The sequence below is a fragment of the Passer montanus genome, unplaced genomic scaffold, assembly GCF_014805655.1.
Source record: "Passer montanus isolate IOZ18808 unplaced genomic scaffold, ASM1480565v1 scaffold47, whole genome shotgun sequence".
Lineage (NCBI taxonomy): Eukaryota > Metazoa > Chordata > Aves > Passeriformes > Passeridae > Passer > Passer montanus.
Genome location: NW_024369596.1, coordinates 5,285,161 through 5,298,227, shown reverse-complemented (window position 1 = coordinate 5,298,227; position 13,067 = coordinate 5,285,161). Strand labels below are relative to the sequence as shown.

Below are 13,067 nucleotides of genomic sequence, written 5' to 3'. Positions count from 1 at the left end.
TGACCACAGTGTGGCCAAATGTGACATCTCTGTGGAATAAATAAAGCCTGAGTCAGGGATTTCTCAAAGAGTTTTATTAAACCACAGTGAAAAAGGAGCAGTAGCAAACTGCTCTTGTTTGTTACTTGTTTGTTTGTTTGCTCTACCCATCTCTTGTGGGTAACAATAACAAACCATCTCAGCTCAGTTCAGGGCACTGAATGAGGAGCAGCACCAAGTGCTGGATCTCAGCTCTCTATAAATGAGAGCAGCATTCAGATATTCACACCTTTGCAGCTGCAGAGGCTTGAACCCCTGGGGAGGAAGGAGCTCATGCTCAGACCAAACTTTGCTTTTTAAGACAAAGCAAAGGCTTCACTTGCTTCGCTGGCTCTTTCAGAACACCAAGGTCACCTCCAGAGCAGCCTCCTGGTGTCTCTTCTGGTTTACTCCCATGCAATCAGGATGTCCTCTTTGCAGGATTGCTGTCTCTAGCTGCTGTGGAGCGGCTTGGCATACACAGGCTCCATGAGGTGGTAAACCAGGAACAGGAACAGGCACCCGAGGAACACCAGGCTCATCACAGCCAGGAGGATGAAGCGGCCAATGAGGAAGGTGTCCACAACCTGCAGGGAGGAGAAACACAAAGATCCCAGCACGTCACAGCCCCAGCCTGCCCCAGCAGCCTGGAGGGAGCACGGCACAACCTGGAAAAGGGAACCTCTGGGGCTCCCCCAGATTTCTCTCCTTGCCTTTCATCCCTGGGATGCACAGTGGGCGACAAAGGAGAACAAGAATCCCTGCAAAAGCTGCTGGGAATGTTAATGTGGAGCAGCACAGCTCTGAGCACAGGGAAGAGGCAGCAGTCAAGCCCTGAAGCAGTTCTCCCCAGCCACAAACCTCCAGCCCTGATTCCCTTTTCGAAGGGAGACAGCGAGAAAAGAGAAAAATAACAATTAAAGAAAAAGCTGTGGTGGCTAGGCAAGACAAAGAGAAGCCCACGGCGAGGAGCTGTTTATGAAATCCCCTCTCTGCTCCCCAGACCCCCCAGAGCTCTGCTCAGCCCCAGCTCAGCTGCATCCATGGCATTAGCTCAGCCCTGGTGCTCCTGCAGAGAGTCTCTGGTGAGCCAAGCGCCGGCTCCTTCTGCACGTTTCACTTTTTAATTAGCCAATTAGCAGAGTTTTGGTGCAGAAAGCCCAGGTCATGTATTATTGATAGGCAGGGCAGGTCCAGTCCAATTGAAGAGCCGTAAAAAAATAAGCTTTCCAATTCCATTTGCCTCCCAGGCAACAAACACTCACGGGGCTGCCCTTCATCTCCCTCCTAACCTTCACAGGAGCGGGTCAGATGTGACACAGAGAGAAGAAAAGAACATTACAAGTGTCTTTTAGTAGGGATTTACACAGAACAAGAACCAGAAAAGCAATAATTAACAGGCATTAATAATAGAACAGAGGAAACAGCACCCGAAAGGCCACAAAACTTTGTGTACTCAAAGCCCAAGGAGCTCTGGGAGAGCTCAAGGTGCAGCTCAGGCAGCATGATCCAAAAACTGGGGAGCTCTCTGGGCCTGACACGGCAGAGGGCTTCGTGCTCAAGCAGGGCAGGAACCTGCAAGAGAGCTGAAGAGCTTTGGGCTTTAATCAGGAATCAGAGCTGAGGAACACTGGAAGGCTGCAGAACTGGAAGGAGAAGGAGGAGGAAAGGGAATGGCAGAGGGAGCAGAGGCTGCTGGAGCCGGGAGGGACCAAGGCAGGAGGGCAACCCCCGGGGAGGGGAGGAGGGGAGGCAAAGCCCCGGGCCAGGTGAGCAGTGTGTGAATCTGCAATTTAGTCACAGAAATCAACAGTTCCCAGCTCCACCAGCCCCACAGCCTGTGCCAGTGGGAGAGCACAAAGGCAGCACGGGGCAATCTCCGGGGCACGGGGATGGCACCGGGGCTTGCTCTGAGCTGAAAGCCCATCCCGGGGCCCCAGGGCATCCTGCAGCCCATCCCGGGGGAGGAACCATCCCCAGGGCATCCTGCAGCCCATCCTGGGGGAGGAACCAATTCCAGAGCATCCTGCAGCCCATCCCTGGGGTGAGGATCCATCCCCAGAGCACCCTGCAGCCCATCCCTGGGTGAGGAACCATTCCCAGCCCATCCCTGGGTGAGGATCCATCCCCAGAGCATCCTGCAGCCCTTCCCTGGGGTAAGGATCCATTCCCAGGGCATCCTGCAGCCCGTCCCGTCCCTGGGTGAGGATCCATTTCCAGGGCATCCTTGGGGTGAGGAACCATTCCCAGGGCATCCTGCAGCCCATCCCGGGGTGAGGATCCATTCCCAGGGCCCATCCCCATTGTGAGGATCCATCCCCAGGGCCCATCCCGGGTGAGGATCCAGCCTGGGGCCGTGCCCACGGAGAAGGCCGGGCCGCGGGCGCTCAGGGCCCGTCCCGGGGCCCGTCCCGGCGCCGCCGCTCCCGCCCCGCCCGGCCTCACCTCCTCGGCGCCGGCGGGGGCCGGGCTCTCGCTCTCCCGGGGGGACAGCAGCAGCGCGGCCGTCTCCCGGGGCCCCAGGGCATCCTGCAGCCCATCCCGGGGGAGGAACATCCCCAGGGCATCCTCTGCAGCCCATCCCGGGGGAGGAACCATCCCCAGAGCACCCTGCAGCCCATCCCTGGGTGAGGAACCATTCCCAGCCCATCCCTGGGTGAGGATCCATCCCCAGAGCATCCTGCAGCCCTTCCCTGGGGTAAGGATCCATTCCCAGGGCATCCTGCAGCCCGTCCCGTCCCTGGGTGAGGATCCATTTCCAGGGCATCCTTGGGGTGAGGAACCATTCCCAGGGCATCCTGCAGCCCATCCCTGGGGTGAGGAACCATTCCCAGCCCATCCCGGGGGAGGAACCATCCCCAGAGCACCCTGCAGCCCATCCCGGGGTGAGAATCCATTCCCAGGGCATCCTGCAGCCCGTCCCTGAGTAAGGATCCATTCCCAGGGCCCATCCCCATTGTGAGGATCCATCCCCAGGGCCCATCCCGGGTGAGGATCCAGCCTGGGGCCGTGCCCACGGAGAAGGCCGGGCCGCGGGCGCTCAGGGCCCGTCCCGGGGCCCGTCCCGGCGCCGCCGCTCCCGCCCCGCCCGGCCTCACCTCCTCGGCGCCGGCGGGGGCCGGGCTCTCGCTCTCCCGGGGGAACAGCAGCAGCGCGGCCGTCAGCGCGGCGGCTCCGAGCACCACGGGCACCGCGCCGAGCCTGGGGCGGGAGCGGGGCGAGCTCAGCTCCGCGGGCCCGAGCCCCGCGCTCCCCGGGCCGCTCCCGGCCGCTCCCGCCCCGTGTCCCCGCTCCCCGGGCCGCTCCGCCCCGTGTCCCCGCTCCCCGGGCCGCTCCCGCCCCGTGTCCCCGCTCCGCGGGCCGCTCCCGCCCCGTGTCCCCGCTCCCCGGGCCGCTCCCGCCCCGTGTCCCCGCTCACCGGGCGCGGCCGGCGCGGCCCAGCGCCGTCACGAGCAGCAGCGCCATGGCCCAGAGCAGCAGCAGCGCCAGCACGCCCGGCCCCACGCCCAGCGCGCCCGCCATGCCGCCCCGCGCCGCCGCTTCTGCCTAGCAACCGCGCCGCCGCGACCAATCAGCGCTGCCCGCAGCGCCGCCCGCGCTGTCTATTGGCTAAGGGGAGGAGGGAGCGGGCGCGGACCCCGCTTTCCCTGCCCCGCCTTGGCACTCGCTCGGCGCTTCCCATTGGCTGAGGGTGGAGGGGTGGGCGGGGCTTTGTGCGCGCCGCCGGAGGCGGGGGCGCGCCCGGGGCGGGGTCGAGTCCCCGATCCCGATCCCGATCCCCATCCTGATACCGATCCCGATCCCGATCCCGATCCCGATCCGGGTCCTGGTCCCGGCCCCGATCCCAGCCCCATCCCGGCCCCAATCCTATTGATCCCCAGCCCTACACACCCGGTCCCTATTGATCCCCGGTCCTACACACCCGGTCCCTATTGATCCCCAGCCCTACACACCCGGTCCCTATTGATCCCCGGTCCTACAGACCCGGTCCCTATTGATCCCCGGTCCTACAGACCCGGTCCCTATTGATCCCCGGTCCTACAGACCCGGTCCCTATTGATCCCCGTCTCTCCTGGCCCCATGGGATCCCGGGATCCCAGGATCCCGCTCCAGCCGCTCCCCGTCCCAGCGCTCCTGCTGCTCCCGGTGGAACGGGAATTTCCACCCGCTCCCCTCCCGGTGCTCCCTCGCCTCGCCTCGGCCGGCGCCACCCAGCTCCTGCCCTCCCCGCTGCAGGGAGCACTTCTGAACACACTTTCACCCCAAAACCCTAAAAACTGAGCTGTGCACGCCCTCAGTTGTATTCAGGGTCAAAATCAGGCAGATTTCGTTAATGCAGTAACGCTGACATCGGTTTTGGAGCAGCCGTGCTGGGGCTCTGGGACAGCCAAGCCAAGCCAGGGAGGTTTGTCGATGCTGTAAGCATCTTCTAACATGAAGACAAGAGGAATTTCCATTTAAAATAAATATTCCAGCCTGTTTATAAATCCTGTCTCGTCACCATCACATTTTGCCCATCAGATCGAGGGCGGTGTGGTTTGATCAGTGACTTTATCCCACAATCTCGGAATTACATCATGGTTTGGGTTGGAAAGGACTTTAAGGAAGATCCTGCTCCAACCCCAGGCACTCTGGGCTCAGTTAACCCAAAAAACCCTAAACATCGATATTTTCTGTCTCAGCGCTTGAAGTCTGCAGCACTTTGGCTGCACAAAATGCCACCTGAGGGGGCGTTTTCTGCCCCCTCCCTCGAGGGGAGGAATAAACCAGCGGTTCATGTCCTGTGCAGCACCGAGCTGCCTTTCCCCTGGCACCCGGGCACGGCACCGAGCGCTCCGGTTAGCCCCAGCTCAGGGTGTTCCCCTTTCCTGCAGTCCTGCCGTGCTGGGGTCCATCTCTGCGTCCCCTTCCCACTCCTCCTCCTCTGTTCCCTCTGCTTCCTGCTCCTGCAGGCCGTGAGAAATTAAATGTTTGCTCCTGTTGGTTGGGAATCTCCCTTGGCTTTGCTCTGTTGTGCCGTTTCTTGGCATTTTTGTAGTTTCTAAACCGCCAAATTTCTTCTTCATAACCCTGCTTTCGGCTGGAGATTTCTCCTTCTGCCATTCTTTTGCACGCTTTGGCTTCTCATCTGGAAGTGACAGGTTTTATTCATCACCCCATAAGGCTTTTCCTTGGCTTCTTTTTCCCTTGTACCTCTTATCCAACAGCCTCGTTAACCTCTTCCCATATTTATTGGGTTTTTATTGCTCTTCTCCATGTCTTGGTGCTGCCTGGCAGTTTCAAGAGCAGCAACGTTAAACCAGTTCAAGAGATTGAGGCAGAGAGCTTGAGTCATCCAGCTGCTGATCCTGCTGGTGGAGCACACCACATCCCAGATATCTGCCCAGAAGTTGAAGGATAAATGCAATTTATCAACATCCAATGGCCAGCTCTGAGCCTTGCTGCTTGTTGCTTTTAACCCCACCAATGCAGTAGGGCTGATGGTAACTCAAGCACAAGATCTGGAGTTGAAATGAGTTGAAATGCAGCCCAACACCCTCCAAAATACTTATATATTTATCCCTTTAATATTAAATGCATTCAATATTTAATAATATATTATATATAATACATAATATATAATATTATAAAATATATGATATATAATACCATATAATATATTAAAATATAATATAATATATTAAAATATAATATAATATAATATAATATATAACATATAGTATAATATATAGTATAATATAATATACAATACATAATAAAAATAATATATAGAAGATATTATAAAATATATGATATATAATTTATTATGTATTATATTTAATATATTATATATTATGTAATGTACATAGTATAATATATAATATAAATATAATACAATAATATACTATATGTCATATATTATATATATTTCATTTTATATGTTATATGTTATATTTCATATATCACATTTCATAGTTCATATTTCACATTTCATATTCCATATTCCATAACTCATATTTCATATTTCATATTTCATATTTCATATTTCATATTTCATATTTCATATTTCATGTTATATATAATGTATTACATATAATACATGATGTTTAATAATATTGATTTGCCCAGCCCACATGGTATCACAGCAGGGCTGCAGGTTTCTCAGAGCACAATGAAAGCAAATGGTCAACCCACAGATGAGGGAAACTGGGAAAACCAATCCCATTGGTGTGATGTTTCCAAGCACAACCTTCACCAGAAATTTCTTCAACCCATCTGCAGCAAAGCTCATCACCCTAAACCCATCCTTCTTCTGCATCTCAGCCCCCTCCCAGCATCAGGAATGCCTTGCTGGGGATTTGCCTTGCAAACTGCTCCACCAGCCCACCAGCTGAATGCAAAGGTCTGATTTTATTGCCAAGAATCATTTATTGCTGGCCTAAAATAACTTTTCCTTCCAGATTTTACCTGCTGGGATTTGGTCCCATTTATTGGTTGTGTCGGAGTTGCATTGCAGCTGGAAAAAAAGAAGTAGCAGAAAGTGGGAGAAAGGCAATGCTGGGTATAAAAGGTGAATTAAAACACATGGGAGAGCAGCAAATATTGAGGATTTTTGTGTTGTTTGCATGACTCTGGGAGAAGCTTCATACCTGTGGTGTTTTTTCCAGGATAGCTGTTGGTGCAGGGATGTTTGCTGGTGTCACACATTCGGGTTTCTCCAAGACTTTTGATTTGCACCATGTGGTGTTTGCACCCAGACCCTTGTGCTGGGGACAGGACACGTCAAAGGGATGACAGATGATGTGGTGATGATCAATTCCAGCTCCAGTTTGTTTGGTATCTGTAACATGGGTATCATAGAGCCATTTAAAGCAATAATCTGCTTTAAATCAGGAGAAGCGGAGTGATACTGATGCTGTTGGGTGCTCGTGGCCCAGAAAACCCAATTCAGAGGATTTATTTGGGCACAGATAATTCAGTGCTCTCCATTGGATGGGAACTGCTGTCCTGCCAAGGAAAAGGAATGATTTGGAGGCTGTGTCATCACTGCAGATCGTTTTTCCCAAGGAAGAAATCAGGGAATTGTGGCATTTCTTGGCAAAGGCGTGACAAAGATCCTGAGGCTGGCATTGGATGAAATGGGCTTGGCAGAGAGACACAATTAGTGCTGAGGCTAATTAAGTGCTTGGCACAGGAGGATGGAGAGGTCACCTTCCTCCAAGGTAGGATCACATGGATCAAAGCTCTTTTGTGAGTGGAGCAGCCCCTGGAAACAGGGCAGCTTTGGGTCAAAATGGCCTCTTTTGGCTTAAAACCTGCAAACCCACCACGGCCAGCTCATCCTGGTGGCCAAAATAACCAACGTGGCCTCGGATCAAATGACAATAAATGATCAAAGTCTTGGTGGTGGGGTTGGAAGCGCCGAGGGAGCTGATTTAAAACTGCTTGCACAGTCGTGAGACCTCCAGTGTTACGGCTGGAGCTCCCCGGCGCTCCAATATTAGAATTAAAAAGAAACAGGCGTTGATGCAGGGAAGAAAATATTCTGCTCCTGATTTAAAGACTAGCGAATTGCTAAATATTTTTATTAGTGGCAAATTTGCAGCTTGCTGGAACTAATTTCACGCCCGGCAGATATGGAGCTTAAGCTGGGAATGGCGTTAAATTACTCTCTTGTAAGGGTGCTTGAGCCTTGGGATGGGACCTGTTGGATGGTGGGGACCCCTTTTTTGGGGGGATTCCTCGTGCTTGGGAGTCTGGAGATGGTGGTTGGGGAAAAGGCTCTCAGTACCTGTGTGTCATTTTGTCCTTTGTATGATAGGAACCACCAGTTCCCTCTCATTTGCATAAATTTGATTATGGGGTTTTGCTGCAAACCAGCGTGGTCATGAGGCCCCAAGATCCTTCAGCCTGGAAAGATGCTATTTATATTTTAGGGATATTTTGGAGATTATTCAGGATACCCAGTGTTTAGTTGATTCTGTTAATTTTAAAATTTATTTGATCAAATATAAAAATGTACTGAATTGATTTAAAAATTCATTTTAATAGATTTTTTTATTTAGAATATTCCAGGTTTAGTTGATTTAAGAGGTGGGTAAAGGTTTGAACCGCTGTATCCCTGAGTGCCACTTGCCCTCTGGACTCATTTTTTCCATGTTTTCTTTGTTGGCCAGATGTTTTACAGCTTGCCAACCCAAATTTGGGCTGGTTTTCCAGCCCAAATCCCTCCTTCCTCCTCCTGCAAAGTCTCTGAGTGCACCAGGAGCCCCCCAGCTTAATGCTGGGGAAAAACCCATCCCATTTCAGCTCGCCCAGATACAAACTGGGACAGGTGCAGGTGTGGGGTCAGAGGATGTGGAGCTCGAGACAGCAAAGCAAAGGCACCAGGGGGATCCAATTACCTCTCTAAAAATACTGCCAGGAGGGTGGCAGTGGTAAACAAGAGCTATTTAAATCCCTCAGTCCACTCTCTGTGATGGGAAAAAGGAGGTTAAATTGTTCTTCCCAACTTACCTGGGGGACACACACGGCTGAGAAGCACTGAGCTGTCCTTTTCCAAAGAGACACCCCCCCAAAAAAGAAAGTTAGAATAATAGGAGAGGGTTAGTAATGTCTCCAGTGGGGATAGAGCTCTCTCTCACAGGAACCCACTTCAGATTATCTTTTTCTAGCTGATGGCGGAAATCAATTTTAATCATCCTGACAGGAAATGAGGATGTAAGACTTCAAACAGAATAAATCCTGCAACATTAAAAAAATGATAAAATGGAATATGAAGTCACTTTTCAAAAGGAAAAAAAAAATAAAATCCCATCCCAGCAAGTGGAAATGCCTCTAAAAGGCCCTGGTTGGTGGGAGGAGAGAAAATATTTCCCACTGGGGACGAGGCTGACCTCAATCCAGAAGCATTTGGAGAAGGTGGATGGAGGAGAAGAGGCTGTCCCTGTCATCACACCTCTTGTGGTTCCTCTTATGGCTCACATCACTCCCAAGTGGGAGGAAGTTGGTAATTCTTTGGGTTTGGTGACTTGTTATAGTAAATGCAACTTTATTTCAGTCCAGTAAATGTATAGATTGGTGCAAATAAGGGTTTTGATACTTGGTTCTCGGAAGTTCAAGCAACTGCTGCAATGTCCCTAAAAACCCTACAAAGAGAAAGCTCCTGTAGTTGTCTCCTGGGGATGTTTTAGTGTCATTGTGCCCACATGGGATGACATGTCCCCATGGAGCCAACATGGGATGATATTGTGGCAAAATCTGTTCCAGCCAAGGAGAGGAAGGAGGAGAGAACCTGCCTGAGAGGTGGAATTTGGCTGTGGAGACCTCTGTGAGTGCTGCAAGGGATGGAGGAGGCAACGCTAAAGGAAGGAGGTAAAGATTCTCAATAAGAAAATTGAGGGGAGAAAGAAAGACAAGAACAGGCTCTGGGGAGATGGTAACAATTAAAATTTGCTTTTCTAATGGCATTCCCAAAGGCTCTAAAGCCCACAGTCAAATGTTTTTCCAACAAACTTCTATTTCCCACCCATTTCCCCAAGAAATGCTATTTCCCACCAATCTTACCTCTATAGAGTATCTGTGTGCTCCTCCTTGCATCATCTCTTTGGAATCCTTGCTCCTTTACCTGTGCCAACCTCCTCTTCCTTCCCACCCAAGAGTTCCAGGTGAGAAACCAAGGAGCCATTGGTAAGGAAACCCACACCACTTCATTTTAAGTGGCTCATCATCGTTAGTTCTTTTGGTTTTCTTCGCAGTGACATCAATCACTGGCCACTCATGAGGCTTTAATGTCCCATAATAACCATCCATTTTCATTCCACTGCAATTGAGCAGCCAATAATGTCTCAGACCTGGAGAGGGTCGAGCAATGGCAACGTCTGCCCAGGCTGGGATGCTGGGTGACTGAAAGTGGCCAAAACTGCTGAAATGGCCCAAATTTATGGCTGAGACCCCCAGGACTTTCAGGCAGGTGGATTTTTGGCAGTAAAGCCTGTTTGCAGTTTTCATTTGGGTTTTATTGGCTCCTTGCAACACCTCTGTTCTCATCTTTTTTCATTTGACACATATCGATTTTTTTTTTCTGCTGTTTCCTGGGCTGCAGCTTGGAAATCATGTGAGTTTTTTGTTGTTATTTATTTATTTTTTAAAAAATTTCATTTCCTCCCCTATTTGTGTGTGATGGTGGGGAAGTGAGTCGTGATGGGACCCGGCTGGGCTGAGCTCTGCTAGGCTGAAGCAGTTAACTTCAAAAGTCACAGTGCTAGCCTTAACTTCACCTCTCCCCGACTCCTGAGCACAGGGGATGTTTTTTTACACCCCCAGATTAAATTTTGACTTTTCACACAGCTCAGGGTTGTCGGTAAAAAGGATGTTCCTACCTCTCATTTCTCCTCATCTCCAACCTGATTGTTGCATTGCTGGTGGATGGCAAAAAAAAAAAAAAAAAAAAAAAAAAAAAGGAAAAAAAAAAAAAAAAAAAAAAGAGAGGAATCCTGGAATCCTTCCTCTGCACTGTGACTTTGTGGTCCTCCCAAAACCCCACCCAGCTGCCCTGTGCTCTGCAAGGGCACCCTTTTATCTCAGCCCAGGGGTTTCGGGCTCAGATCTCAGAAGTTTTCCGTCCCAAAGGATGCATAAAACTTATTTTGCTTTCCTTCGCCTGCAGAGGAGATATTATGCAGTGCTTTGGTTTTCTCAGGTCCACTGGCAACTCCCTGAGACAGCTCTGGCAGCCAAGGATATGAATCACCGAGATGGTATTTAAGATCCTTCAGGTAACCTGTACAAGAAAAAAAAATTAAAAGGAGGCTAATCAAATAGCTTTGAGGGCTGTAAAAAAGCAGAATTCAATCCCTGCAAACTTTCCAAGATGTAATTTCAGAAGACATCAAAGATTACATGAACCTAAGAAAGTAAAACTACTCAAAATTCAAAGTTTATAGTCCATCTGTCTCTTTGCTTCAGGGAGCTGGTATTAAATTTATTGCTAAATAAAACAAATAAGCCTAGGAAAAGTCAGCATCGAAATCTGCATACTTGTAAGAGAATTAGCAGAGCTCTCTTGTTATGATGGCTGCTTCTCAATTTGCATCTTTAAAGAGTTGTGACCATCTCTCTGCTTCTCCCTTCGCCAGCTCCTGGGAAGCCAGGCTGGGCTGGCACGGCTCGCTGAGGATGCTGCAGGTGAAGCTGGAACTCCCTCCGTGGGCTGAGCCCAAGAGAGGATGGGAACGAGCACCAGAGCCCAGCCAAGGTGCAGAAACAACTCAGGTGGAGTCAAAAATCTCAACGGGCAGGATCAGCACCTCCACGTCGTGCTTGCCAATTGTCAGGTGCTGCAGGTATCCAGGGGGAACATCAACTGGAGGGGGCTCAGCCTATTGACCAGCCCTGGTTCTGTTTGTGCAGTATTTGCACGGGGTTTAGTTCTACAGTTATTTATAATTTTATCTCTTTTATATTTAAAAGAACATTTATGGTTTTAATACTTTAATATTTTATGTTTATAGTAGATATTTTGATATTGTAAATATTTTAATATTTCTGTAATTGTATCAATTTTTATAATTGTAACAATTTTAATATTTTAAATTTTTACTATTTTTATATTTTTTACCATTTTTACCATTATTTCTAATTTTTGTTTCCCCCCATGGGTATCCCTCCAGGCCATCTCCATCTCAATCAGCTGATATTGCCTCTGGAACACAGACTCCAAAGCTTGCCCAAGTGCTGGAGGTAAGTCACTTGAAACATCCAGAGCCTTCTCTTTTTTATTTATCCCTGGGAATGCTTGGGAAAGGATCAGTCAGTCAGCTGCTTTCAGTAACTTTGCACAGGAGAGCCTGAAGGAGCAGCAAAAACCAGCCGAGGACTTATTATGCCTTGAAATTAAACATTTAAGAGCAGTAAGTTGGCAGCAGGGATTTTCTAATCAAAATATATATAACCTGCCATTTATCCACCACTTGTCCTCTGGAAGGACCCCAAAATGCTTTCCTGGCTCAACAAACCAGCACCAAACCCCTTCAGCCAGTGTGGGGAAGGGAAAAATCCCATTTTTTAAGATGTTTTCCCACTCAATCCAGGCTGCCTGGTAGATTTCCCCCCACTGATGGGGAAAAATCCTTTGTTTTGGCTTCAGCTTTCTTTATTATCGATGCATCAATCTCTCACAAGAAATAAACCTAATCTTATTTAATCTTGCATAGGAAAACCTCTGGGAATATGGAGCCATGCTGGCACTGATCACTAATTCTTAATACATCCTGCTTGTCCCTATGGATTATTGATAAACCCCTTAATTACATTCTCCCATGTATTTATCTATTAGTTCTTGTGAAATTACATGCTTGTTTGTGTGTCTGAGATTGTTTAAAATGCACGCTGGCTTCAAAAATAACACTGTTTTCTTGGTGTTGTAAATCTTATTATTCCCAGGAAAACCATGTGCACAGGTAAAAGGAGGAGTTGTCCTCTGAGTGAAGTTCCAAAAATTGAGGGAAAATCAAGTTATGCAGAAATCTTCCATGAGCTAAACAGTTAAAATGTGGGGAATTCTTTAATTTCATCCCAGTTTTGGCACAAGCATTGGTGGGTTTGGACAGACAACTGTCTGTGTGGATGGTCCCCACGTGGCTTTTAAGGCTGCACTGGTTGATGCCGAATTTTCTTCTCACTCCTTGAAACTTTCTGCTGGAGAGGGCTTGGAAAGGTGTAGGAAAATATGCACGTCCTTAAAATATCTCCTAAAAAATCCAGCACAAATCTTAATGAGTGATTTGCTTTGCACATCACGGCCAGACCCAAGGGTGGTGCCTGAGCCAGGGGGATGAGGGGCTGGTGGGCACCACGGGGACAGTTTGGAGAAAAACCCTGCCTGCAAAAGTCCTAAATTGTCTTTAAGGATTTCTTTGCAGCATCTTTTAACTCCTGAGGGGTTGGACACCCTCCCTGTAATTTGGAAGGGACACTGAGCCCCTCCAGCCTGCTGCAGTGCTGAAGCCAGGCTCAGCCTCAAGGAGATGTCCCAAAACCCTGCCTTGTTTTGAACATCCATCGCTGAA

The 13,067-nt window shown here is 49.4% G+C and overlaps 1 protein-coding gene across 3 annotated transcripts; it reads right to left on the bottom strand.

Annotated features, from left to right (window-relative positions):
- Window positions 1-64: 64 nt before the first annotated feature.
- On the bottom strand, window positions 65-3,557 carry TMEM218 (transmembrane protein 218). Of its 3 annotated transcripts, XM_039721893.1 has the most exons (4): window positions 3,437-3,557; window positions 3,117-3,219; window positions 732-895; window positions 65-605 (listed from the first exon to the last, which is right to left on the bottom strand). In XM_039721893.1, the coding sequence occupies exons 1-4, from the start codon at window positions 3,538-3,540 to the stop codon at window positions 560-562; spliced, it is 417 nt and encodes a 138-aa protein (XP_039577827.1). In that variant the 5' UTR covers window positions 3,541-3,557; the 3' UTR covers window positions 65-559. The 3 variants fall into 3 exon arrangements, with proteins under 3 accessions (XP_039577827.1, XP_039577829.1, XP_039577828.1); XM_039721895.1 differs by lacking the exon at window positions 732-895; XM_039721894.1 differs by lacking the exons at window positions 65-605; window positions 732-895 and adding an exon at window positions 1,285-1,604.
- Window positions 3,558-13,067: the final 9,510 nt, after the last annotated feature.

What these genes read in the sequence shown, in the direction of transcription:
- TMEM218 (XM_039721893.1), bottom strand. Translation starts at nt 3,540, where the DNA reads ATGGCGGGCGCGCTGGGCGTGGGGCCGGGCGTGCTGGCGCTGCTGCTG. An exon ending in GGCCGCGCCGGCCGCGCCCG is followed by an intron (nt 3,220 to 3,436) that starts GTGAGCGGGGAC and finishes CTCCCGCCCCAG; the next exon opens with GCTCGGCGCGGTGCCCGTGG. An exon ending in CCCCCGCCGGCGCCGAGGAG is followed by an intron (nt 896 to 3,116) that starts GTGAGGCCGGGC and finishes CCCTTCGAAAAG; the next exon opens with GGAATCAGGGCTGGAGGTTT.